The 27,697-nt window shown below is 37.0% G+C and overlaps 1 protein-coding gene across 2 annotated transcripts in view; it reads left to right on the top strand.

Moving 5' to 3' along the window:
* Positions 1–5,178: 5,178 nt before the first annotated feature.
* Positions 5,179–27,697, top strand: part of ESRRG (estrogen related receptor gamma) — a 222,408-nt gene continuing 199,889 nt past the window's right edge. For both annotated transcript variants that reach the window (XM_028104732.1, XM_028104733.2), the window contains exon 1: positions 5,179–5,234. In XM_028104732.1, the coding sequence (XP_027960533.1) occupies positions 5,179–5,234 (56 nt within the window). The remainder of the gene's footprint in view (positions 5,235–27,697) is intronic.

A 27,697-nucleotide genomic window follows, 5' to 3' on the forward strand; every position in this document is an offset into this window, starting at 1 on the left:
TGGCTTTTAAAAATAGGGATTTTGTCCTCTCTTAGGTTTATTGTTTATCATAATCATCTTTCAAGTGAAAAGGCTAATTTACTCTTTCTATAGGAATATTTTAAGCTTGATTATCATAATATTACAGCTGCCTGAAAAGGTCTAAAATGGGACATTGACCTTGAATGTTTTCTGCATTTAGCTCATGGTGCTTAACATTCAGGAAAGAATATGACTGCAACTCATTTATTAATGTATAATCTCAAAATGTTAACTATTGCCCTGTAAATGCATGACATACAGATTGTAGAATGCTCATAGGATACTAGGAAATGTATCTGGTATTTCACCAGGGTACATATGTTAGAAATACAGCATAACTAATGTCACTTTTCCCATTGAAGCTACTATAGTTTATAACTTAATCTTTCCTGATATTGTACCATGTATCTTACTAGCTTGATGAAATGAAAGTGAAATAAACCTGATTTAATTAAACAGAAACCGAATTGCCTCTATTAGTTTCTTTGTCTTCTTTTGTTCCCCCCCACCACCACCACCACTTTCACAAATACTGGAAAAAGAGTTTGGTGTGTTATAGAGGTGAGGTAATTGCTCCCCAGAGAATGGACTTTTTACGTGGACTTGATAATTTAGGAATGGGATGGATTTACAGGACAAGACGTTTGTTAAAAGGCAAGGTTTTTATCAGTGCCTCTGTGGAAGTGATCACTTTCAGTCAAAATGATTGCTTCTTGCCAATCGAGACAATAATTTAAATATCAAAGCCTGTGCCCTAGAAATGAAAGGCAACAGAAGATGAGGTATGATGAATTGATGGGGGTTTGGTGGTGATAGAGAGGAATGTAGTCATACTGACTCTGAAAGCAGTCTTCATATTCCCAGTGGGAAAGGTGTGTCCTTAAGCAGGTTTAAAGCATAAAAGAAATCCCAAAGCACAGATGAGGAAAAGAGGCATAGGTAAACGAGATGACCTGCTCAAGGCCACCCAAGTCACGAGAGGATGCAGAAGGAATCCTGGTGTCTAAGCCGCCTGTGTGCCCATCAGGGTTCTTTTCGCAGGGATGTTCATTTGGGGCTTTTCTTTTTTCTTTTCTTTAGAGCTAAAGATAGTAGTTTGTAATAGTCTTGATTTGCTTTTTGCAGTATGGTACATTATACTATACAAAATCTATCAAAGACAGCAGGGAAGATGGTTCAAAGAGTCAAACAGCTTTTTTAAGGGTTTATGGTCTTGAGGAAAGATCCACAAAGATAGATTGTAAGGCGACTTGAAAATCTAAATTTGTTGTGCCTTGTTTAGTTTTAAATATTTAACAAATGACAGATGTGCAATCTAAAATAAAAATTTGCTTCAAAAATAGTGTGACAACTAGAAGCATTTTAATACAGATTAGTCCTGTTAATTTTCACAAAAGGAAGATGGGAACTAAAAGTAGCTATTAGTATGCAATAATGGCAAGATGAAACATTTCTCATCATCTTTTAGCAACGTAAGAATTCATTGTTAGAATGTTTTAGGAAAGGATTCTGACTAAAATACAGTAAAATTTCCGGTACAGAAAACAGGAAGCTACGTTTTGTTTGCACTTGAGTTTTGCTCGTTGCCATTCTGTGCTTTCAAATGGAAATGAAGTGTATTTTCCACTGGTGTCTGTGCATGAGTTGGGGCCTGAGGATGAAGTTGTCTGGATATTTGTGACTGCATTGCTTAAGGAAAAAGAGATTGAAACTATGCATGGACCCAAGACCTGGTGCATAATAGATGGATATTAACTAATTGATTAATAGTTCGTGTGAAATTGTCCTAAGAGTTCTTTTATTTAGTTCCATTTTTACTGCTTTGGGTAGACTCCTTCTGGTAAGATTGTGAAGTGTATTGACTGATTAGCAATATGTGTTTATTCTAGCCTGTTTATCTATTTGTTTCATTTTTTCCCCATATCCTTTGTCATTGAGATTCTAAAAGATTTATGCTCAGTATTGCTTATGATGTGTGCATTCCCTGTGATTATCCACTGTTTCCTCCTTCAAGGTGAGAAAACTGTGGCTAGGGAAGATTCTGGAGATGACTAAACTGCGTGTTTATAAAATATTCTGGAAGCTGTCTTGCAAGTTTAGTGCAGTAGATATTATTTTAAATTTTAAATTGGTTAAACTGGATTCGAGACAGTCAGTGTAATCTTAGGTCCTTGGCTTGTAAAGGTGACACTTTGATACCAAAGGGAAGCATACAGATCCGTGTGTGTGTGTGTGTGTGTGTGTGTGTGTGTGTGTATACACTAGTATACTTTTGGTCATTCAGAAAGCAGCTAGCTCAGTGGACACTGTACCTTGCATTGATGAAATATGGTTAGTGAAAGATCAGTGGGGACAATGCACCGTATGTTTGTACATGTGTCTCTGTGAGCACAGAAGAGACACATGGAAGAGTCTAAATACGTTTAAAATATATACCAATGAAATCCAGTGCTTTATAATGGGGCAAATAAGTACCCAAAAGGAAATAAGAAAATTCTGGGAAGTAAAAGACTCCTATGAAATGTGGTGACTTAAGGTCCATCGGTAAATTATTGACTACAAATCTTATCTTTAAAAAGCCATTTCAAAGGAATAATAAAAGGTTCTATCACAGCGTGAAAATGCAAAGAAACTGAATACAGTGTAGGATTCTGCACAGGTCCAAAATCTGAATGTATTGAGTGCTTTAAGATGGGTTGAGTACTTTAAATAATCTTTATTTTTTTTAAAATGAGTCTTTAGAAAAAATTTAAAAAAAACAACTCTGTTTTTGGGATATTGTTTAAAAATGTGTACAACTGATCTATTAATTACCCTGAGAATTTTTGTTTGTTCAGAAATGAAGATACTAATCTTTGAACCAAAGATGTTTTTCTTTCTTTCTAATGCAGTATTAGCTTCCATATTTCTTTCATTGTATTTTAGAAAAATCATGTTCCTATTTCAAATGCCTTTTTATTTATTTTTTTAATTATAAAATGATTACATGTCCCATTTTAGATTGAATAGATGAATCTTTTTTTTTTTTTTCCGGGTGTCTGCAGAATGCTTGGATTTTCTTCAACATCTCAAAGCTCTTTTAATTCACTGCTCACAACCAAATTTACATCTTAATTGCAGAGTTCACATTTAACAATATAGACAGCATAATGCTACTGGTAATTAAGCTTTTACTACCTGCTTTTATACAGTATTCTCAGGCACAATTTTTGCTATGTGAGTTCTCATCTAAAAACTTGTATGAATTTAGACCACAAATAAAAGGAATCAGGCCCGTATCATAGATATGGCCAAATACATGGCAGGAAAATTGCTTTCTTTCTGTGGGGGGACCAAATCATGTCTGTCATTTTTACATTCGGAATTTTAATGCGGCTGTTCTATTTTAGTGTTTTGTTTTTTTTTAAAGACCTGGAAAATTTGAAAGGGTTGAGAGAGAGAGAGAGTTGAGTTCTGATTTAGTGACTTCAACGCACACTGAGTATCTGAACTAATTTATTTTGATATCAAAGATTATACTATTTATATCATGGAACACTTAAGATGCAAAAGGTTGGTAGCAGTAGAGCTGAATTATATCAAAATTGTGGGTCTTGCACTCTCCATAAGGGAGCAGTTTGCCATAAAGAGCTGGCATCTATTCCAATATATTTGCTAGTATAAAATAGCCTGTAGTTCAAAATAGGACCTATGAAAACTCTTTGTTATAAGAAAACTAAGAATACATTCTACATTATTGAAGGAAAGATAACCTTCTCTTCTTATGCCCTTAAAAAAAAAAAAACACTTTTGATCGACAATTCTGTTTCCTAAATTATTATCTGTTTGAAACTAGTCCTTATAATGGCCAGACTGTGCGATGATTTACAAAATGTTTCTGGGTTGATTTTTTAAAGTATTCAGGGTGTCTTATGTAAAGAAACAAATATGTACACTGCATTTCATTTGGAAACTGATGTTTTGGGTAAAATCATATATATTTGTATATGCCTCCCAGTTTGGAAGCTTGTATTGAAATAACTATATGATTAAGAACACTTTTAGTGCACTGTGTAGTAATGCTCCCCATGCGGGGGAGCGGCGGGGGCGGGGGGGGGGGGGAACGCAGTCTTTATTTTGTCAAAATGCACTGAGATGGATTTAATGTACTATTTCCCCTACAGCCCTCAGACCGCCACCCCTGTAACTGGAGAAGCCAATTTGTCCTGCAGTTGTTTACCTTTGCTTTCAAAAGCTATGCATTGTATATCTATAGGTAGAGAGACAGCAGGTAAAGAAATGTTTACACGTATACTTTGCATAGGCATGCTCTCAGATTGCATTGACGCACAATTTCCTTCTCTGTAGTTGGGCAAAACTGCATCCCACCTCAGAGAGGACGATCCCAGAGGTTCACATGCCCTAACAATTTAGAAGAATGTCTTTGATTTTTCAAATGCCCAGTATGTATCGGGAAACCAGGAAAAGACGCGATTACGACGAATAAATGGGGACGTACAGCACTAAATAAGAAGCAGCCCCCAGGGGTTTAAAACACAGACCACGGCAGGACAAACTTAATTCTATACCTTCCGCAGAATCCTTTCCCAAATTAACTGGGAAGCATGCGTGCGTGAGTTCTTCTTTTCAAGGCAAAACAGGTCTTAGGTTGGACACCAAAGACAAATCTCTCCAGTGCCTAGAGAGTTAAGTTAGTTATGTTTCTTTTGTAGCTTCTCAGAAAAAGAGAGAAAGACAGACAGACGGAAAAGAAAAAGCACAGTCTCTCCTAGGAGCGTTCCGATGGCTGCCGTGCCCGCTCCCTTTTTCCTCTCCCACTCGCGGTTCTCAGTGTCCGCGGCTCTCTGCACCCTTCCTACCTGCCTGGCTCCGCTCGCTCCGTGCAGCCTCCCGTCGCCTCCCTCCTGATTGGGCAGACGCCCCCCAATCGGCTGCGCGCCTGGGCCGGTGGGACTGCATATGTAAAGCCCTACTTCATATTAATAAGCTCCAATCGGGGCTTTAAGTCCTTGATTAGGAGAGTGTGAGAGCTTTGGTCCCAACTGGCTGTGCCTATAGGCTTGTCACTAGGAGAACATTTGTGTTAATTGCACTGTGCTCTGTCAAGGAAACTTTGATTTATAGCTGGGGTGCACAAATAATGGTTGCCGGTCGCACATGGATTCGGTAGAACTTTGCCTGCCTGAATCTTTTTCCCTGCACTACGAGGAAGAGTAGGTACCTTTTTCTTTCCTTTTTAAAACTCGCCGTGGGGGTGCGTTTGTGTGTGTGTCGGGGGTGGTGGACAGAATGTATCTTTGCACAGGGATTCAGGTAATGCCCCGGGAATGTTGTGTGCACGAGTGCTTGTTTGTCTGTCTTGTGCCTTTTGTGTTGAGGGTGATCTCCTAATTCAGTAAGTCGAGAATTGTTCTCTGACTACAATGTTACCTTTGAGGCAAAGCTCAGTGACTGTCAGTAAAATAGCTGTGTGACAGTCACTTCTTATTCAGGTGCTAAGAATAGGCACTTGGCACACATGCTTAGTGAACTGTTAAAATGCATCTTTTACTAGGACCCATTTTCCCAAGGAAAGATGTTTTAAAATACAATATTCAAAATGATTTATACTATTGAGTGCCTCTTATGTATTTGCAGTTTGACAGATATTTTCAGCTCTCTGTCATTTCTTACCGCGCAGAGTTAGAGGCAAAATTGCACATTTACTAATTCTCCTTCAGAGAACAATTTAAAAACTAGCCCTGTGCAATTCAGGGCTAGAATAATGTTATTTGCATGGTTAGCGTTAAGTCAGCACTTAACTGACAAATCAGTCCATTAAGTAACATGAGATTTTCACACATTATAAATATTTAAGGGGAGAAAAAAACTAAAGAAGAAGCAGTAGTGACTTTTTTAAATTTCCCCTTGAATAGCCAACATTGAGCTTGTGGATTTGTGTCATGTATCCTGTCCAGAAAATATAGAAAAGTACTTTTGTTCTTATATGCAGTTTAATTCGGATTTATGAATATCTTTATGCATAGGTGTGTGTGTGTGTGTGTATCTGTGGAACACTAAAGGTGGGGGAGAAGTGGATGGGGGTAGGACAAGTAAATTAGGCATTCTTGTGTAAATGAGTAGGTCATAAACTTAATTTCAACCCACTGTTAAGATAAAATATTAGTATATACCACGGGAGCTGTCACTGGATTATCTTTCTGTTGAGTCAGTTATATTGCTTTGCTTTCACATTACAGTAATACTAACTGTTATAATTCTGAAAAGAGTGCTCTTGGCAAACATCTCTCTATAGATTGTGAAGAAAATCTAAAACTCTTGAAGATGAGCTAGTGCATTATAGGTAGATGTCCACTAGCTGTCCTTAGTGACTGCATATTGCATTGCTTTGTAATTAAGTAAGAGATGAACACTGACTTGCAGTCTCAGTGGTCGCTCGTGTGTGTAGGAGTGTGAGTGTGTGTAGATATGTCTGCGTGCGCACACACACACACACACACACACACACACACACTCACACAAGGGATATTCTCCAAGAGATGGACGTAGGAGGAACTGAAAGCTTGGGAAGTTGCATCCAGTTTGAAACACTCACAGCAAGAAACAACCTTAAATTGTGTGAAAATAAAAATGAAAAATAAACAAAGGTAGGACTGCCCACTCAAGTGTAGTTTGGAGGTTAGTGTACCTGGGGCCTTAGAATTGGAGGGTGTAAATGTCTTCATGTCAGGAAGAAGGCGTTATCCAAGCTCACCCAGATTCTGAACTTTCTCCCGTAAATAAATAAACAAAACAAACTTTAAAAATTCCCCAGAGGCTTCTTTTTAAAGTAGTTTTCTTGAATTTACCTCCTCATAGCTAATTTGAATAATTAGTTTAAATAAGCCTCTAAAGCAGATGCATTTAAATGAAATCAGGGCACATGTCCTTTTGGCTTTGGCGCAAGATTCAAACTAGCTTTCTTTTTGGCTCAATTAAAAGGCATCTTTAAAAAATACAGATTTATTGTCTGGATGCAGTTCTGATGGTTACGTGGTTCACTGGACAGACAGAAAGATCTAATGCTAAGCAACGCATCTGCCTCTCTGTCTCAATTAATAAACCACAGAATTTATACATGCTATTAATATTCATAGTAATTGTACTGGGTTAAACCCTATCAGGTGTGCGTATACATAGAAATGAAACCAGAGTTATGCAGTTTCAGAGGAAAATATTAGGCAATTTCTGTTTTGGAGACTGTTAAAAAAGATTCATACAATTTATTGACCACCATTAGGAGAGCCTAAAATGTTAACCTATAACTATGTGTTTTTTATTTTAGGAAATGTGCCAGCACACATTAAAGAACATAATGCTTGAGAGCTTGTTTCACATTTAATAGCAGTAATAACTGATAGCATACATAGATGAAAATAATATATCTGCTCATTTTGACATATGTGTCCGTCTAATCATTCTAAATGAGTGTGCTCATCACATGAATCCCTTTCAACCTCTGATTAAAATGTAACATTGACTACAGGATTATAGAGCGGACTTAATTTTACTGACTGTTTTAACAGTTGTCACAGCTGTTGGAAGAAGGAAAGGCAATTGAAACACTCCCAAACACGCAAGGCAAGGAGGAACAGTTTAGTAGATTCAGCCTGATCATAGAAATCCAAGCATTGCAAAATGAAACAGATTTGTGTTTTAAAATTCCTCTTTGGAGCTCTGCAAGTTTTATTTTGTATGGTTCACTCTTTCTGTGTCAGGGTTTTGATTTTTTTTTTTTCTTGGCCTCCTCTCTCCTTATTAAAAGCTAGTGTAAATTGAAACACAACTATCCAAAAGTAATACTATAATGTCAAAATATCTGAGATTAAAAATAGGCAGGAAGGAAAAATTTATACAGTAACATCAACAACAAAAAGCCTAAATCCGAGGGGATTCAAATGTTTTTTAAAAAAGATAGGAGCTTGCCTAAATCACTTTGGATGTGATATTATTGGAAAACTATGAACAGACACTTTAAGTTTTTATTTTTCTAAGAAAGAACATCTAAACTCCAGACTTGGAGCTCATCTTACTTTTCCTCCTGTTTCTTCTCTGTAAATCTGTTGAAAACACCTGCAGCCTTAGAGGTAGGTGGTGTAGGTGGGGTTTTCAGATGATTTCTTTGTAAATTGCTGGAAGTGACAACGAGCTGCACTTAGGAGTGAGTGTTCTTGAGCTGTAGAGTCTTGTAACCTTGCCCATCACAGCACCAAAGCAAACAGATTAATTTTATTTTTCTGAAAGTTTAATAGCCACTGTACATATCCCAAACTATAGATAGTCAAAATAGCCAGACAGTATATATTATGTAACATGTGATTTTCTCCTTGTAGTAAGCAAAAATAAGTGATCCTGAGTTAGTGGAATAAATGTGGGATGGGAGTCGTGAGTAAATGATAGGCACCCCATGTTTCACCAGCCCTTTGTGTCAGTGTGTTTATGTATTACCTTATATACGTTTGGTGGTTAAGTTTAGAAATCCTCCTTTTGACAGAAAGGGCTAGAAAACAGCTTTCCCTTTCCTGGGCAGAGGCAAGGGTGATGGTGTTGGCTGGTTCTTATAGTGATGGTTTCTCATCTTAATGTGTTTATGGTACTGCTGCTTTATTTACTGAGCCTTGTGTGTTGCAGCGGTAATTAACCCATGTTATTAGCAAAGCCCTTGTGGATATCCATTAATTCTCTTGCATGGATGATCATTTTTCCAGTGTTTTCCCCCCAATAAGGTATCATTGTTCTTTTTTTTTAAATTCTAAATTGACGGCCTTTGATATATTTCTTTGATTTAATCTGACCTGTAATATATATTGACCATCTTATAAAAAAGGATATTGTAATTCAGTTTTTAAAAATGCTAATAGAAGCTGGAGAAAAGATTTTTTTCCCCCCTTTGGTTTTCTTTTCAAAGTAAAAAAGAAAAGAAATTAAGGTTTAAAAAGGAAATAATATAGGAAATCAGGTTTAACTCCTGGTTTTCCAGGTTTTAGAATTTACGATAATTTGGGTCTTTGAGGTCTTTTAATCAGATTTTTACTTAGTTAATAACACTTTAGGCATTTTTATAAAATATTGAGCCAGCAGAAAAATACTTGTGCTTCCTGTGCTGAGAAAAGATAAGGACCATCTCATTAGCTGGGCCATACTTTTGCAATTAATTTTAGATACATGGTGCTATTCATCAAAGAGGGCAGGTAACTTCTCTATGAGTCTATTTAACAATACTTTCACAATACCTTATCCTGCAAGAACTATAGACAAAGAAGAGACCTTTCTTTTGGAAGGTAGGCATAATGCCCAGTCTCAAGTCCGTATCACTTGTGAAAAATTCCTCAACATTTGTTTTAGCCTAGTGACTAAAAAAAATATTTCTTTGTTTTACTTTTAAAGTGCTGTGCAGCACCAAAGGTTTTGCTTGTATGAGTTCCTAAAACAAATTCAAATCTGTGCTTATGGTTGATACTTTGTCTGACAAGTGGCAATTAATAGCAGTGATTTCTGTGAAACCAATTAATATCAAATAAACTTTTTAGAACCACCTATTAAGCATTTAGAAATAAGAGAAGAGCATCGGAGGTATTTCAGTAGAACTTTAAAGTCACTGCAGTAGATAAGCTTGGCTTGGAATTTTGCTTCATAGCAAATTCATGGAAGAGAGAAACAATACAACGTTGATCTGTTACAAGTGCATATGAGCTCCGGCCCTAGCCAGCTCTCTGGAGAAAATCTTTGATTACACGGGCCCAGTTTGTTCAGTTTTTATCTCTTTTACATCCACTGGCCTTGTATTAAATTGTCATTGTCCTAAAGCGCTTGAGATAGAAATGAATTGCAGTTCTCTACATTCTCTGACAGTGAAATATTTAGGTTCTCTTTCTCCAATCATACTTATGTGTATATTTGATAGTGCAGGGATGACACCAGGCATCTCTGCCGCTTCTCATTCTCCTTACTGCATTTCGTATGTTTTGCTGTTGATTATTTTCATCACCATGTGTATATGGGTATACATGGTCTGCACTATTATAAATACATCAATACACATATGGTACTTTAAAATCTAAGCAGTCAATAGAATACACACACGTGTGTGTTTGCATGTATAGTATGCACGTGAAATATGTACCTTTGTGGGAAGAGGTTTATGTGTAGAATATTACAGGTAGGCTGCTAAAGGTGTTCATTACATTTATAAAATAAAGTGAATCTCAAGTATTTTTCTGATCGATTAGTTGCCAGTTCAATTTGCCAGGCATGATTTTAACCTGGAATTAGTGTTTCGGGTATTTGCCAGGTCTGATTTTAAACTAAATTGGTTTAACTATATAGAAAGACAGGTAACAGGTAACCTAATAAGTCCATTTGGTTCTGATTTTATGAATTTTTAACTATTGTCATTCCTAAATTCAAAAGCTGGTAATCACAAATAATTTGTAAAATAGGAAATAAGCTACTAATATTAAATGCATAATTTAATGGTTTGGGCCCATGTCCAAGAAATAGTTTTGAATCAGCTCTTGGCTACATTCTTTTTTTTTTTTTTATACAAGGGCCTGACAAATATATCTGAATGTAAACATGATAGCTCTCAGATAAATGCATAAATAGGAATTTTATTTATCTGTATTACATAAATATGTCATTTTCTCATTGTTTTTTTTTTTTTTTTTACTGAAAGCAAATATAGAAAACTAGTAAGTGTTCTATTTCTCTAAAGTACATCACGGATTTCAGAATTTTTGAATTTTTAAGGGGTAAGTTTAGAGATCTGTGATTTTGCTTAGTAAATCTGAAAGAGTGTTGAGAAAGAACACTTAGCAAACTGCTCTTTCTGTTGTAATTCTTGTTATTTATATTCTTGTTTAAATTCCTAGATTCATTTCCTATCATTACTTGTATGTATAGCACTTTAATAAATGTAATGTTTCTCTCTCTTTTCTTTTTTTTAAATCCTACTGTTTCTTTTTGCCAATCCATCAGGTCAAAGTTAGCTTCTTATTAATCTGAGGGTGATAACTGACAACCTTTGCCTTTTGAAGGATTGACCTGGCATCTCATTCTTGTGTCAAGTTCATTTAAGACTACTTTCTAAGATCTAGGAAACCTCAGCTACTAAAAATAATTCCCATTCAGAGTTTTAGCAAACACATCTTTCCTCTCTACTTTTTTCTTTACGGAAGTGCCAGGTGTTTCTTTTTCTCTGACTTGGACAATATTTCTCATTATTTTCCAAATGTATTTTTCTAATCATTTATACAAAACCATCAAATTGAGAGGATTTAGATTATGTGGTGTGGTGTAAGTGTGTGTGGTATGCATGTGTGTGTACATGCATGCATCAGTCCTCTTTTTAATGAAAAAAATTTAAAAATGTTTGAAGGACAGGCTTTTTATGCTTTGATTTCTTCAGATGTCATGCCATCATAATTTATGGCAACAAATGTATATTTGGAAGATAACTCACTAAGGCAAAGCATTAAAAGAAAAGGTGCAGTTTTAAGTAAATTGACTTCTCACTGGTCAATTAAAGTGCACTTCAATATACTGGCATAGAGCTGTCTGGTACATTTGAATATAGATATGCGACATTCAGCACTGGCCGTCAGCAATGCAACCTATGGCTGGGGCTTTGGCACTTAAAATCTCTTTAATACTTGAAGTGTTAAACTCATGGAGAGCCTACCTAGGATTAGATTACGTTGTTCAAAAAAAAAAAAAGAACTTAAAAGTAAATTTATATTTTAATTATAAAAGGCATTCTTTGTCCTATACGTTCCTGTGTGCATTCTCATACTGCTTTGAGTGACACAGAATTGCATATATACTTTTCATCATTTTGATTGGAAGTACACATTATGTGTAATATGCTTTGGCAGCACTTACCTAGCCAAAGAAAACAAATTAATACTAGGCATACTGAAGGCTGTCAGGCATATCACAGATGTGTCAATTTAACTTTGCTTCATCATACACCTTCTCTGCAAACAATTGGTTAAGATGGTACTAAATAAAAGGGAAGCTACCGATAAATTCTCATATTATATCAGAGATTGATGGCTAGTAGAAGTGTAATGAAAACCAGCTTGCTTGCTTACTTCTCTTTAAAACTCTGTGGGAATACAGACAGCATAGACAATAATGAGTTTTGTACCCCCCCCCCAAAAAAGGGAGTATGACTTAAACTTGTTCAAATCTTTCTACTTTCTTGGAAGTAACAAAGGGATTTATTGTTTTAAAAGTCATTGAAGTGGTGAACCTCAGTTGCTCCTAAGTGTGAAGTAAATAAAGGCTTTAAGAAGTGGAGAATCAGAAGGAGCATGGGCAATCCATCTTTAACAAGGGACATCTCTTTTTTGTTGCACTTTGCATACATTTTCTGAGGAAAAAAAAAATCTTGTGCTTTCTTTTTGTGTGGCTTATTCAAAATGCAAAAAGAAAAATGAAATTTGAAAAAGAGCTTAAACACAGAAAATAGGCAGAAGCATGTTAATTTTTTTCTCCTCCATGATCAGAATGCTTCCCTTGTACATGAAAATTGATTTTTCATCGATTCTAGGAAGATTTTACTTATTTATAATGGCTTCTGAGAATTTAAACAAAAGGCACATTAAATAAATATATTTACTTTGCTTTTAATACAATGTGAATTAAAATGTTTTAAAAGGTGTTCTTTTCAAGGCAGTTATTATATTTACATTTTATATTTATAAGAATTTATTTTACTTTGAAAAGTGTCTAAAATTATATCCATAGTTAGCAAAAATAGTAATATGAAAAATTATAGAGACCAAGGTACGCATTTAGAGAAAAAAATTCAAATATGAGGTGGTTTAATCAATTGCCCTTTGCCCTCCCTAATTCCAAATTATCACAGAACTTCAACTTCTCCAAAAACGTAACCCGGCTGTGTTAAATTGTGTTCATTTTTCCATAAATGAAGGAATCCTCTGACAATGCTTTCTTCATTGTCACTAACCTATTAAAATAGATCAGATATTTTGAGGAGGGATATTATGCCTGTAACCAACTGTTCATGACCAAAGAAAGGGACAGATATATATGGTTGATGAGAATCGTGTCTTCTTCCTATGAGGAAGTGACGGTATACAGTTGGTGCTGGGTCCAATAAATGACAGAAGCATCCCTTTATCCATAGACTTAAATGAGACCTGCCTCATCAGTCATGGGATCATAGTGTCACAGATGGAGAAGCAACCATCAGCTGAATTGTACTGAACTACACACTTGGCTAATTCATCTTACTGCTCTACACATCTAAGGAAAGGCTCATTCTATTCTTGGAGTCTAGACAGAATCAGGAGTTGGGCTCAGGTGGGAGCATGTGGCCGCCTTTTTCTGTCCTCTTCTAGCCATTCAGCAAAGGGAGGTGAGGAACAAATGGCCAATTTATGCACAGAAGCCCAAGCAGAGATTCTTTCCCAGGGTCAGAAATTTAGTATTCAGTTGTTCAAGTACATTTTAGATTTCTCTTATGTTCTATAAATGTCATTATTGTCTTTCATGCTCTGAAGAACTACCCATAAATGATTAGGTATGTCTCTCAATTCGTATGAACCATGAACTGGTATAAGCATTTTTTAATAGATAGAAATGGAGAGCAGATCACCTACTTATGTTAGCCTGGATGATGATTCTTTCCTCATACCTTTATATGGAACTGTTCGGTTGGTTAAGTCTGAAGAATGAGAAAAATACCAAGAGGTTAAACACTCAAATTGTATTTTTTTTAATTTTTTTTTATTTCCTTGTAGTGAACAAAACTTTAATGTCTAGAGCATTTATGAGGGTTTTAATGATTGGAAAATCTGTCCTGAGAATGTGGTCACCATATGTGACAGCCTTGCTTTCTGTCTTGTCTTCAGTTTATGGGGTAAGTTCGGTGATACTGTCTATTGTCTTTGCTTACATTATAGAACCTCTCTGCCTCCATATTGAGATAATCTGAAGTGTGGGGGAAATGCCTGCTCAGTTCTAAAACACTTCCCTCAACCCCCTCAATTGCAGCAATATTTTCTTTTAAAATTTCTGTTTCTATTCATCTGTTTTGCTAAGGGATCATTTACTTTGACTAGAGGTAAGTACCTGAGATTCATCCGTATTTGCATACGCAGTATATTTTAACCCCCTCTCAAATTCCAAAGATTGCCTTCAACTTTTCCTATTTGTTTTCCTTCTGTGTCTGTTTGTTGTACATTCTAGTTGAGTGCTTTTATGGTGTTTTCTTGATTGTTGTCAGTTTGGGGTACTCACTGCTGACATTTTTGTTAAGTTAATGTCCCAGCACAAAAATCCATGGCAAACTGGAGTCTGGCTACAGGGCGTGGAAGATTCAACTTCTGTGTGATTGTGTGTAAATACAGTTAGTTAGTTGGGGGGGTTGATCAGATAGCGTGGCAGAAAGAGAGAGGAGCAGTACAAACTGTTTTCAGTAACTGTGCTGTTCATACACCTGATAAGATTGAGAGAGCTTTTCGAAATGCTGATAGGCTTTGAATAAGAAAAGAATAATCACTCTGCTACTGGCACCAGCTTATCGGAACGAAGTAAAATGCCAACACTTTTACATTAGCAAAAGTAAATGTTTTAGACACTCTGTGCCTTTTTTCATTCAAGTTAAATAGCAGGGGTGCTTTTGAGTGTGCCATAATGAATAGAAGGATTTATTACCTTGACTAAATTACAGGTGAATATGTTGATAAAGGAACCTTCAGCATCAACAGCAGCTTCTTTGATAAGCAGGTGCATCTATGCTGTACATTCTCTGGAGAAATTAAGTACGCCTTTTTCCACTCCAGTTCTATTAAACATCATTTCTGATGTTAGAAGATGCAGTTCTGTCCTGTGTCAGTCGAGTCCCCTTGTTTTCCAGCAGATGGGTGACAGGCATTTGAAACTTAGCTTATCAGACTTGTAAAATGCTAGTGTGCTGTTGTTAAATAAGTTAGGGCATGTGGACGTTTATGTCACTTGTGCTGAGCCAGCAAAGTCCTATAGAAGAAACCTTGGCTTTTTTTCTCAGGAATGGAATAAGGTTAATTATAAATTTAGAATGCTTTAATGAGCAGATAAATGCATTTGTCCAAGCCACAGCCCATTTTAAAACACCTCCCCTTACAAAGAGAGAGATATTGGTTTTGCTCTTAATATAAACCATTAACTTTCCCAGCTCAACCATCTTCTCTTCTTTGTAATTTGACGCCTACAAATAATTTGGTGTATTCAGATTTGATAAATGATAGTGCAAGAGCAGATTGATTGATTTTGGATTACTATTGATTACTCTCAATGAGATCACTGTGACACACTCGAATCAATAGGATTCGATTAAGCAAGGCACCACCGTTCTATACATTCAGCAGCAGTGGGGAATTCAGGAACAGAATGTTCACAAGCTGATAAATTGACAAAGCATTCAGCTTTAAATAGCCCTTTGTTCAGCACTAGTTCCTTAAAATATATTTCATTGGAAAGTTCGTTTTTGCAACTCTGGGCCTTTCTGTGGAAGAAAGGTCATCAGTTTAAGGTTTATTAAATTTTAACTAAAAACAACTGGGTTCCATTTAGGTGTAAAATAATTTAAGTACTTACTGCAGGCAACCTTCATGCTTTTGAGCTGTTGCTCAAAGGTTTCATTCTTTTATGAAGATGTCAATTGTAAACATAAAAATGCATCACTGGAAATGTAATGGTTTAAGATTCAAACCGAAATAAAAATTCCTGCCCGAGGAAAGCACTATAATCAAAATAGGGTGGTCTTAACTTTCCACAGAAGTGGGCGTGCTTAGGAGCGGCCCTGTAAGGCAGCAACCGGTTCAACCCCTTGATCAAGCGCACACTGCTGGTGCTTTTCCTTCTTATCTGAGGGTATTCATCATGTTGCCACTACTACGTGCACAACACCGAATGTCGTTTGATCTCAAAGCTGCGACTACTGCTGATACACTGGAGTCTTTCTGTCCTGAGCAAACTTACAAAGTCGCCGGGGGAAAAAACTCATCCGTGGTTCAAGCCCTTCGGTGAAGGATTAAGGATAAGGTGTTTTGCCCTCATATTCCGTCGTGCTGCAGTCTCGGCGCTGGGACTGAAGCATGTGCTCTTCTGTTATGTGGGATTGCCTCTCAAAAAAGTGAGCCTCGGAGTAAACATTCCCTCGAAAATGTGAGCCATTGAATGTGCAAAACTTGATATCCAGTGGAATTTTGACTGCTATGGCCCAAGCACCCCAACTCGTCACAGGTTCAAGTTTGAAATATATACTTAGATAAATTGTCCCATTTTGATAATAATGAAACGAAACAAGATGAAACTAGAGGTGGCGCTCTGAGGGAAAGTCAGGAGGAAAGTCAAGTTGGGAATCATGCAATTCCCTGACAAAACTTTAGCCTTTTTTGCCTGAAAGTGAGATAATAGGATTCTAATTAGGTTTTCATGAAACCACATGAAAGTGCCATTTTTGTAGGTCAAGAAATGTTCGTCTATCAGCATTTTCATGTGATTCAGCGTAATAATTGAATTTCTTCCTATACTGTTCATATTATGTAAACAGATTGAAAGCGACAGCTGTTATTTTTTTTTTTTATTTGATTTTATGATGGGCTGTGTCAGGTTATGGGAGACACATGAGTTCTGTCTACAATTATGGCGAGTATATCATAGGATCATTTTTAATAGCAATTTTTGTTTTCTTTAAGACTTGGGACAGTACCCAAGTACACAGTATTATACACGCTGAGAAAGTCAGCATTTATCTGGCTTCTCACCTGTGGTAGCTAAGCTGCTTCTGAGAGTCCATGTGAATTTTCCCTCAGCTGAGGAAGAGCATGGCACGAACAAGGGAGTAGGCTCGAGTGCTGACCCTCCAAAAAAAAGCACATTGTTGTTGATGGATAGGAAGCAAATTGGGGAAAAGATGCCAAAACCTCAAACGTTTCATCCTCGCTTTCATTCATTAACAGAACCTTAATATGCTAGTTAGCACTTTGCACGCTTCCCCCGAGAGAAGTATTAAAAGTATGCTCCATTAAATCTGTGCACCACTGAGGGTTAGGCAGACGCAGAACTCCCTGACTTGGCCGTGGAGCCCATGATGCTTTATTGGCTGTCGCAGGTAGAGAAGGTGCTTCGGGAGATGTAATAAAGCGATCCCAGAGTTCCCATTTGACCCCCCAGATGTGCGGCTCATCCTGGAGCTGTGCTGTGCTGGCCAGTAGGGGCTCTCTGTGCCCACCTGTGGGCAGAGTCTGGCTCCTCGGGAGGAAGGACATGGGCTCGGGGTCTGTAGGTAGGAGAGAGGGGCTCTAGTACCACCCCTGGCAATGTCAGCCCAAAGTGCATCCTGACGTAGGGTCATGTCAGGCCTGGGTAGGTTTTTCTCACTTTGGGAAAGCACACGGCAACCTGCATCTTGGTTTCAGAGCAGAGGAGGGTGGGCATCGTTTACTGGAAACTTGATTGAGCGAATGCCTCCAACTGGTCCCACTGTCAGTCTCGGAGTTTTCCCTCAGTAGTGTATTTCCCCCCTGTCTGTGGCACTGAATTTGATTTATCACTGGTGCTAAGATCAAAAAAGAAGTCATTCCTTTTGATGTTTGCTATTAGGCACATGCAGTGCAGGGTGGGAGGCTGGGGGAGAGCGGTCTTAGCATCCGAGTCACTGTCCTGGTCACACGGTGGCCACTGATGGGGGAACATATATTTTGTATCTCTGTTCATTTTGGATGTAAAATTCTAGGAATAGAGAGCCTAGCCATAGGGCATTTTAAATTAACATTTAGGTTTGTTTCAGGTACAGATTCTTTTGGTAAGGACACAAAGCATGGCTGACACGTCCACCTGATTAGGACAACATTTTTGTTTTTACTGCATGGGCATTAATTTTACCGAAAGACATACAAAGCTAAGAAATATACATAAGCCAATGGGGTTCAGTCTTTCTTTCAAAAAAGAGCAAGTGGCTGCATTTATCGTTGGGTGGCAAACTGGGGGACATCGGAGCCTTATTTGCAAATGAGAGGAAAGATTTGCCGGGTCTGCTTGTCACGTCTTCTGGACCCTGGTCAGGCTTTGTTTGCAGCTCTGTACGGTAGCTTTTGTCCGGCTTCTCCGGGAGTGGGATTTCTCTGAGCAGCGTGAGCCCCAGCCCATCAGCAGGCTGCTAGTCAGCAGCAGGTGTGAACAACATAAAACAGGATTAACACTGAACCAAAGTGTGTACTAAAAACAGAACCCCTGCCTTGCTTTTAAAAGGACGGCAGGCCTGGAAGATAGAAGCCACTGTGGTCCCAGTACACTCCGTGTTTACTAAACAGTGTTCAATGAACTATGCAAATGGCTCTGTTTAGGTGCGGGGAAGGCCTGCAAAGGATCCTGTTCTCTCTCTCTCTCTCTCTCACTTGCTTTTTTAAACTGTAAACTCAAAACTTAGGTAGAAAATTCTTCTTAGACTTTCAGAGGGGAAACACAAAACAGAACCAATGTGATCTGGATAAATCTTGCATGAGGATTATAGTTAATATTGCAAAAGTACTGTCCTTACTTACTAATTGAAGTTGATGGTTATTCAGTGTGCTGTATTTCCAACCTCTAAAAGATATTATCGGTTGGTTTATCCTACGATTTTTGGGTGTGTTTAATTTATGTGCCTTAATTTATATTTTTCACCTTTGGTAGGTGAACCACAAGGAAGTAAAATAAGTAATTTCATTAGAGATTGTACCCCTCTCCCCAAATTCTTTTTTTTCAATCAGTGATACCTACATATGAAGAAGAAAGCCAGCCGGCACACGCAAAAAATCATAGTTAATTTAGGAAGACTGCCTGTGTTTAACAGATTGGGCATTGCATCAAATTTGTGACAGTTGAGTCACTTTATCAGTGTTTTGTTTAGGAAAGAGAAAAGTGGCACTTCAAAATCTATTTCTCTTTTTAAATTATGCTAACTATAGTATATACTATATATTTGGATAAAATTAAAAAATTTTTGAATTTGGATATCTATGTTTTATTAGGTTTAGATTAACTTGTGGAGCTTTAGGAGTTGGACACATCCAGGAGGGGTTCTGAAATTGGGAAATAAATCAACCAGTTACAGAAATTGTATTATATGTATAGATACACACACACACACACACACAGACACATGCCTTATCTATTCTTTCAACACATGTAAAACAAATGTAGGGTTTTTTTGTGTGTATATGAAATGTCATTACTCTGATTTCTAACACTGCAAAAATATGTTCAACTATAGATATTTATATAAGATGTATCTGTTTGAGAATATCATATATACTTTACTAAAAGATAATTTTGAAATGTTAAAAATCACAATTATAATTACCATTCACTTTGAGTAACATCTGATAACATACATTACCTTTATTGTCTTTTATATCCAGGCCTTAAATTGAAATTACCTATTCATCCCTTCACTCTGCTTATACTTACTGTTTTTTATTTTTAAAATAGCAGGTTTTCTTAGGTGAGACTTTGCTGCTTTTTATTTTAGAAGGAATACTGCCTGCTGGTTTAATTGTGGCAGTCTTAACACACCTTGAATATACCAAGAATATCCCGATCATTATGAAATATATAAATTCGAAGATTACATTTTAATTCCGCAGTTCCTATCTTTAAATGTTAACTCATAGCCCTTTGCCTTATAACGTGCTTCTTTCCAAGAAATGTCCATCCCCTTCTGTTTAGTATTATTAAGTACCCTCTGTAGTGTACATTAATTAGGTTGTGGGCAAATAGTTTAATGATAGTTAATGAAATCAAGTTTAAAAGATATCAGTTTAACATTGATTTTGGAAGTGTATTTTTCATAACCAACTCTGGTGTCAAATTGATTGCTTATAGTAACTTTTAATGTTGCATCGAAAAAGATTACATGCATTGTTTTGCAATCTTTTAAATCATTCAGTAATCAATTTAGTGCATTAAACTACATTTTCTTGATCATTCATTCAAAAATATTTGTGTACAAGCACTGTCCTGGGCACTGAGATCCTGAAATAAATGATTAAAAATTATAAAATGAACTTGGGTGCATAAAAACCACTTAAAAATGTGGCTTTTTATACCTGTGTCTCCAATTTCAACTTGGGTCAGTCTTCAGAAAACGATTTCAGGACTTTAGGTAGCAGGAGTTTTAAAAACTTAAGCACACTGAAGCTTCCCGCCTACTTTTCTGGTTTTGGCTTCTTAGGACTGATACGAAGTTAGCACCATAAACACAATTAGGAATGGTACATTCAGATCCTGAGTATTTCAAGAGTGTGACTGGGGGTATTAGAGCAGTCAAGTCTGGTCTGTCCTATCTTCCCTCAGCTGCAAAAGCCATTTTGACAGGGCTTCGTTGGGAAGCCTTCAAAGATTTGATCACCAAAGTTGCCTTTACATCTTAAAATGCTCTAAATTACTTGTATATGGTTTGTTTTTCGGACTGGAAATGAGAGGGGAATGAAATCTTTAAAAGATCACGTAAAAAAAAAATGTCATAGATTGTAGAGAAAGCAAGGGGGATTTATTCGAACTCCGGAAGGGCTTATGTAGTTTGACTCCAAGGAAAAGGTTTGACTTCGTAAACACATTCTAACCAAAATAAATGACTATTGAAAGGTAGTTTTTGTAGGAAAACTTTGCCCTTAATCTTGAGATAATTTCACAGCTAATGTCTGCTCAGAATTTCTGCAAAACTGGCCCATCGAGTTCCCAGAAGCCTGGGATTTCAATTTGCTTGTCTCTTTGCGGCATCTCTTCAGTGGATGCATTTTTACTCAAGTGTTTTATTTATTTATTTCTTTGAAGATACAGATTGGTTCGCTTCAGGTCATTAAAATTATTGTCTTTCACATTTTTAGGTGCTTATAATTAGATGATTAGTGAAGTTAGGTAATAAGATTTATATTGGCATCAGTTAAGTTTATAGAAGGATTAAAATCATGGTATCGTGGTACCATTGCCCATCAGAATATGCCAGAAATATCTCCGGAGAATTTTTGTCAAGTGTTTATGCTCAATTAAAATTTATATTACATGTTACTGAGTGACTGTCTCATGATAGCTTGGGCATCATGATGTTGTAAGCTTCCAATTACAAGTGATAGGCAATGCGATTTTTTGTGTGTATTTCAGTACTATAGAATTACAAACTTGGGAGGGGAAATGCCACACTTTTGGAAATGACACCAGAAATATAAGGCAAAGAGTTGTCCCAGTTCAGCTATAGCTAATATTTTCTGTAATGCCAAAAAGCTATAGAATTGTGGTTTTTATCTCCTCCACTCGATAGATACATGCAAAGGGCAGCTTACCTTTATGTGAGACACTGCAGACGCAAACTGCATCATCAACTCACCTATGTTTTCCCTTCATTGGTGGTTTTTGCAAAATATTTGTGAAAATACATTTATTCCCCCCACAGTCTTCTTGACTTTTCCGATGTCACTCCCTCTAATCCCCCTTTCTTTATTTTTTATTAAGCTGAGGTAAAATTTTGCAGTGGATGATGCATCCTTCTTTATGCATAGTGCCAAAATGCATTGCGGAAGCTTCACCAAAGTCTTAAAAAAAAAAAAGAAAGAAAGAAAGAAAGAAAGAAAACCCACTAACAAAGCAACAGCCTAAAACATCGGGGGTTGCTGGGGGGTGGGGAGCGGGGAGGAAGAGGGCAGCTGGTAATTTATGATTCCTCTAATACTGCATGTAAAGGATTTGCCAGCGCCCCACTTCCACCCCACCCCCAAACTACACACCGCTCAGTGTTAGGATGATGATAATGTACCTGGAAGGAAAACGCAGTCCATGCCGAAGCAAGCAGCATCAGACGGGGCGCCTTGCCATCTGCCCCACCTGCTGCTTTTCTGAGTCCATCTGGTGACTGCAGTAGCTCATTGTAGGCCTCTTCTGAGGAACATTCGGGCTGAAAAGCAGGCGGTGTGAATTATTTAGGTAGCTAGTATAAATAAATAGAAGGAAAGGAGAAGGGTAACAGGGGAAGGCTCTGAAAGCACCTTGTGCGTGTTCCCTTAGCCCTGGGTGCTTTGGAATGCTCGAATGCACGGAAGCATTTGATTTGCATATAGATTTAGATGTATAGATCATTGTGCAGATTACAACCCAATGAGTTTTATCTAGATTTAGATAGCGCTCAGCCTGCTTTGCACTTAAAATATGGCCAGCTTCAGGTAGGGAACCTTTGGGGACGTTCAGCATAAGTGAAACTGATGAAATGTAATATTTTTAGGTATTGATTTAGCAGAAGTAAAACAACTATGTGTCCTTTCTGAAACATGATTTTGTGTGTGTGTGGGGGGGGCAACACGTTTGACTTTTAGTGAATTGTGACTTATATATATTGTGTCCTTTTTTTTCCCTACTAGACAGAAATATTCTTAGAATAAATTTCTGTGTTAATTTTTATTTGTATATGTGGCCAGTCAAAAATATTCTAGTTAGCTATTATGTACAAAACACTTTACCGAATTCAACGTACACTTGAATATATACTAAATATAAAATGAAAGACTTCAGTCCTAGAAATCTGTGTACGACTTTGTATTTTGGGGTCTGCATAAACCACATGGAGGGGAATTACCTGATTAATGCAAAATGAACTACTTAAATTGTAAACTGGAGTCAAAGAGTCATTTATACTGAAATACATAATTGAAATAAGGAAAGCTTATCATATGTCTCTAACAAGATGGGTTTATAAGGCTATACTTGTCACTGAAGTCTAGGAAGATCGAGGTTGTATATTCTAAATTGTAGGGGTGCCTGGTTGCCTCACTCAGTCAGTTAGAGCATGCTACTCTTGGTCTCAGGGTCGTGAGTTCGAGCCCCATGTTGGGCATAGAGATTACTTAAAAAAAAAAAACAGTACACTTGTTGTCATGAGCACTGAGCAATGTATAGAATTGTTGAATCACTATATTATACACCTAAAAGTAATATAACACTGTATGTTAATTATACTGGAATTCAGATGAAAAAAATATTCTAAACTGTAAATGAAGATTTAGAACTGTGAATGGAATTGGTGGTCCCCAGACTTGAAACAGACTGTTCCTGTTTTCTTTTCTGAGACTCATTGAGAGGATAATATAAATTTAGGGTGGGAATGGGGGGCTTCAGTTAAATTAATTTATGATTCTTTACTGTTCTTGTATTTTACTTTATAGATTAATACAGATGTATGGATAAGGTTCTATGTTATTTATAGCCTGTTAATTTTTTAACTGCAAGCCTAAAAAGGGGCTTGAGAGAGCATGAAAAAAAAGAATGTTTTTGTGAATACTTTCTTCCCTGGTTCTGTATGTATAGAAAGTGGTGTGACGTCTTGTGCTCCAGGATAGGCTGGAGTCTTTAGGGTTTGTTCACTCCATCCTATTTGATTCCATTCAGTTGCAAAGGAAAGTTAATGGATCTGCTTTTTTGAGCCAGTAAAGCTCTAGCCAGGCACTTAAATAAGCAACATCTATCTGGAGCAAAATATGCATGAAAATGAATCATACTGCTAATTCAAAATAGAACCAGTAACCCACTTCATCTTTGTTCAAATAAAGTACTTTTTATTCAAGGAAATTTATTTATAACCAGTCTCTTTCCAAAAAGTATTTGAGATGACTCCTTTTTATCTGCATTTGAAACCATTTTCTGGTGCCAAAGAAAATGAGGTATTTATCTTCAGCCAAGTAGCTCCGTAAAATTTAAGGGCATTAAATAAAATTCAGGACCATTAGGCAACAGCTAGTTCATCCCTTCACGTGCTCTTTCATCTTTGGTCTTTGGCCTGACATTTCCTCCTTGGATCCCCCAGCTCGCTTTCTCCTCCACTGAATCACATGACCCCCTACCCCCAGCTTTTGAGAACATGCCATGATAAAAATACTCCCCCCGCAAAAAGAGTATATTTTTCCACCATTAGTAACAAGGACCTTTCCGTACTCTTCTTAAAGTATCTTTTCCTGAAAAAACAGCCTGTTCCTCCCAGAGTCACTTGGATACTCTTTCCTGCTGATCGAATGCTTCCTCTTGCCAGGCAGAGGACAAAGTTGACAGGTGAATTACTTAGAAGGAACGTGTATGTATTAGTGGTAGCTGTTAACTCCAAGAACGGAAATTGACCCCATGTTTAATTGGTAACTTAAGGGGACACTTGCAGACATTTTGAGGCTCCATAGGTGTACAAAGTAATGAACTGTTTTAGAAAAAAAATTAAATATATCTGTACAAGAACACAAACTTTTGGGGCGCCTGGGTGGCTCATTCGGTTAAGTGTCCGACTCTTGATTTCAGCTCAGGTCATGATCTCAGGGTCCTGGGATCGAGCCCCGCATCAGGCTCCGCACTCAATGCAGAGTCTGCTTGTCCCTTCCCGTCCCTCTTCTTGCGCACTTTCTCTCTCTCTCTCAAATAAATACATAAAATCTTAAAAAAAAAAAAAGAACACAAACGTTTTACATATTGCCTTCATTGCTGTTATTCACCACGACTTGTATTGCTCATTTTTAAAATCTTGTTTTCATTTAAGATGTACAGGCAAGAGTCCTCCTGAGCATTATTTTATCTTTTTTCGTATCCTGACATTTGGGTGTTAGAAGGTCTCTCCGATCTAATCTGGGCAGGGCTAGCTTTATATTATCTTTGAATAATTCACATGCATATAATTTTGTCAATTTTGTGCTTGTGTTAGTTTTGCCTAGAACACACAAAAACTTACTTTACCCTATGATCATGATAAAAAGTGTATTTGTCATGAAAGGAGAAGTTTAGAGTATGTTTATTTCCATAAATTGCAGTGAAAACTTGGTAGAGGAACATGTATTGACACATCACACTTGCTATGAACATCACTTTTTACCATTTTACAGACTTTTTTCTTTTATAAGACCTCTCTTATAAGACCAGAAGATCCATAGTATGGATGTTAATTTTACTTTTATCCAATTGGTATTTTCATTGAAAGTGTTACTTAAAGATCTGAATATCAACTTTTAGAGAAAGCTTTGTGCCCAAATATTTGCAAGGAATTTTAAGAGAGAAATTTCATAAGCTGTCAAGGAAACACCCAGAAGGAAATTAATTAGTGTTACTACTTGCTTTTTAGGAGTGTTGACTTTGTAATTATGTAGTCAGTTGATGAATCTAATGATTTCATTAGAACCAAAAAATAAATAAAATAAATGTTAATGAAAGCCTTTGTGTAACATATTATATATTTCAAAAGTAAATCTCCTTTTAGTGGTTCTTCTTGAAATTCGCCATTGACAGTTTTAGTCAAATCAGCTATATTTATGGAAGGCTAGCTGCTTTAAATACTGCACTGTAATAACAGTTATGGTGTTATTAATTAATATGGGATAAGTAGCAAATAGTAGCATCCATGTTGCTCCTTAATAGCCTCCCATAAAGAACTCTATTACCCCATTCATGGGGAAGAAGAGGGATAGTAATAATAAATCATGGGTATTTTTATGGGCTTATAAGTGGGGAGGTAAGGTGACTATTTGGGGTTTCCCCAAAGCGAGGCTAGTAATAGAATGGTGTTTACTTAAGCACTGGAGATAGTCAGCATGGCCTGGTCATCTTTTATTTTCGGATGCCACAACCGGCCCAGGTATGATGCCAGATTTTTTTTATTTTCCTAAAATATGTAGATTAGAGCTGGGTTGTATTTGATGGGATAGAACCGATGGCAAGAGAAGAGACAGATCTGCTGATGAGTGCAAACAGAAGGAGCAGCATCTGTGCACACACAGGGATGAAGCAGGTAGGAGAAGTCTCTCTGAGGGCCTTTCTGCTACCATTTCTTGTCAAGACCTGGCAGAATGTCCTACTGTTAATCTCAGGGTCATAGTTTGAGGGTCATGTTGGGTACAGGTTTTAAAAATAATGCAGTTTATTTTGAGATGGAAGATACTATGGTACTTTATTTTGGGATGGAAGATACTATGGTACAGACTATGGGTTTGGAAGCCAGAGAAATTTATGCTGTTCCTTAAAATATGTTAAGTTTAATGATCTAATAAAATATCATGCAAAAAATGCTTGGTGAGAGTGGACACTTAATAAAAATTTCATGCCCCTCCTACTTTGCTCTTAATAATGGGGTTGTTAGTAGCACTAGAAGGAAAGTACAAAACTGAGATTTCACTTCTCAAAGCCAAATTAGCTTCTTACCTCAACCGACAAATTCTGAAGTTGAAATGAGTCATAATAAGGATTAGTCAGGGAAGCTTGAATTGAACCTATTTCTCGTGCATGTGTGACTCCTTATCAGTCTCCTACTACTTATAATTGCTGGATTCACTTTCTGAAATTAGCAAAGGGGAAAGCAAAGGAAAGACAGAAACCTAGCCGCTTGCAATTTTCTTCCCTGCCTAGAATGTTAGGGTAAGAATAGGACTATAAAAATATAAATACTTAATTATTATTATTAGGGAAATGTAGAAATAAAACTATGGAGAAAGTGTAGATTCTAGCAGATTAGAAAAGGTTCTCTTGTTTTTAGTTTCTCCTATCTTTTTTTTCTTTTCTGTCTCTTCTATCTTTAAAAAGTATAGGCAAACCTCTCTTTTATATGAATCCAGTAAACACTGTAATCTGGTTTCTGAAGTTAGAAGTCCCTATAAGCCTTGTTACCAGTACTATGAGTGCCCAGCTCATATTTTTAAGAGTGTGAATGAGTGTGTGTGTGTGTGTGTGTGTGTGAGAGAGAGAGAGAGAGAGAGAGATGGTCCTCAATCTATTTCAGGTGAATTTCTTGAAGGAAGGGTTAAATCAACTGGTTGAGCTGATTTTACTCTCCAGTGGTGATATTTTATTTATATGATAAAATGCTTGGAAAGTGATTAATTTGTCAGGGGAACATCTTGTTACTATAAATTTGCTGAATATGTAATAAAATTGCCATAACATAGATAGGAAAATGAAGATTTTTAAAACCTGAAATAGCCAAAGGGTCTTCTGTATTTCCCTCAGTTTATTTTCACTCCGATTTCTCTCTTTAAAAACAACAGCCTCAAAAGAGCCCTAGCTTGCAGTTGAGGGAGACACTGGAGCTGGTGAGGCAGGAAAAAGGGGGAATATAATGGAAGAAGCAGAGATAGGTTGTAGACGTTGGTACCTCGTTCTCTCTCCCTGGACCAACGATGACTGATACATCCATTAAATTTCAGCCCAGGCTGATTGACTGAATGGATTTATATAAATTAAAAAATACAGGTCATATACCTTTTCTGATAGACTGTAAATGAGAAATAGGAATTCCTTTAAACCCCAAAGGAGGAAATCCATAGGCGAGGCTTTCTAGTCAATAAAGCACTTATAGCATCAACTCTTCTTGCTGTTTGTACAATAAGTTTTAGTTAATAGACAAATATTATACCATTCTTTGCCTGACTCTTTTTAGTAAGGGGTAATTTGTAAATGAATTCACCCAGTGTTGGAGACTTTCCAGCTTTTGTTGCAGTTTGAACTTGTGCTTTCCAGACATGAAGGAGGCAGAAATCATTCTTTGCTTCATTTTTTTTTTTTTTTTTTTTTAGTGTAACAAGTGAAAATGGTATTAGTTAGGGAACAATGACTTTTATTCACACCCATTCTCTCAGCT

This window comes from Eumetopias jubatus, unplaced genomic scaffold, assembly GCF_037043125.1.
Source record: "Eumetopias jubatus isolate StellerSeaLion01/CBP00866 unplaced genomic scaffold, mEumJub1_p1.0 scaffold_12, whole genome shotgun sequence".
In the NCBI taxonomy this organism is placed as follows: Eukaryota; Metazoa; Chordata; class Mammalia; order Carnivora; family Otariidae; genus Eumetopias; species Eumetopias jubatus.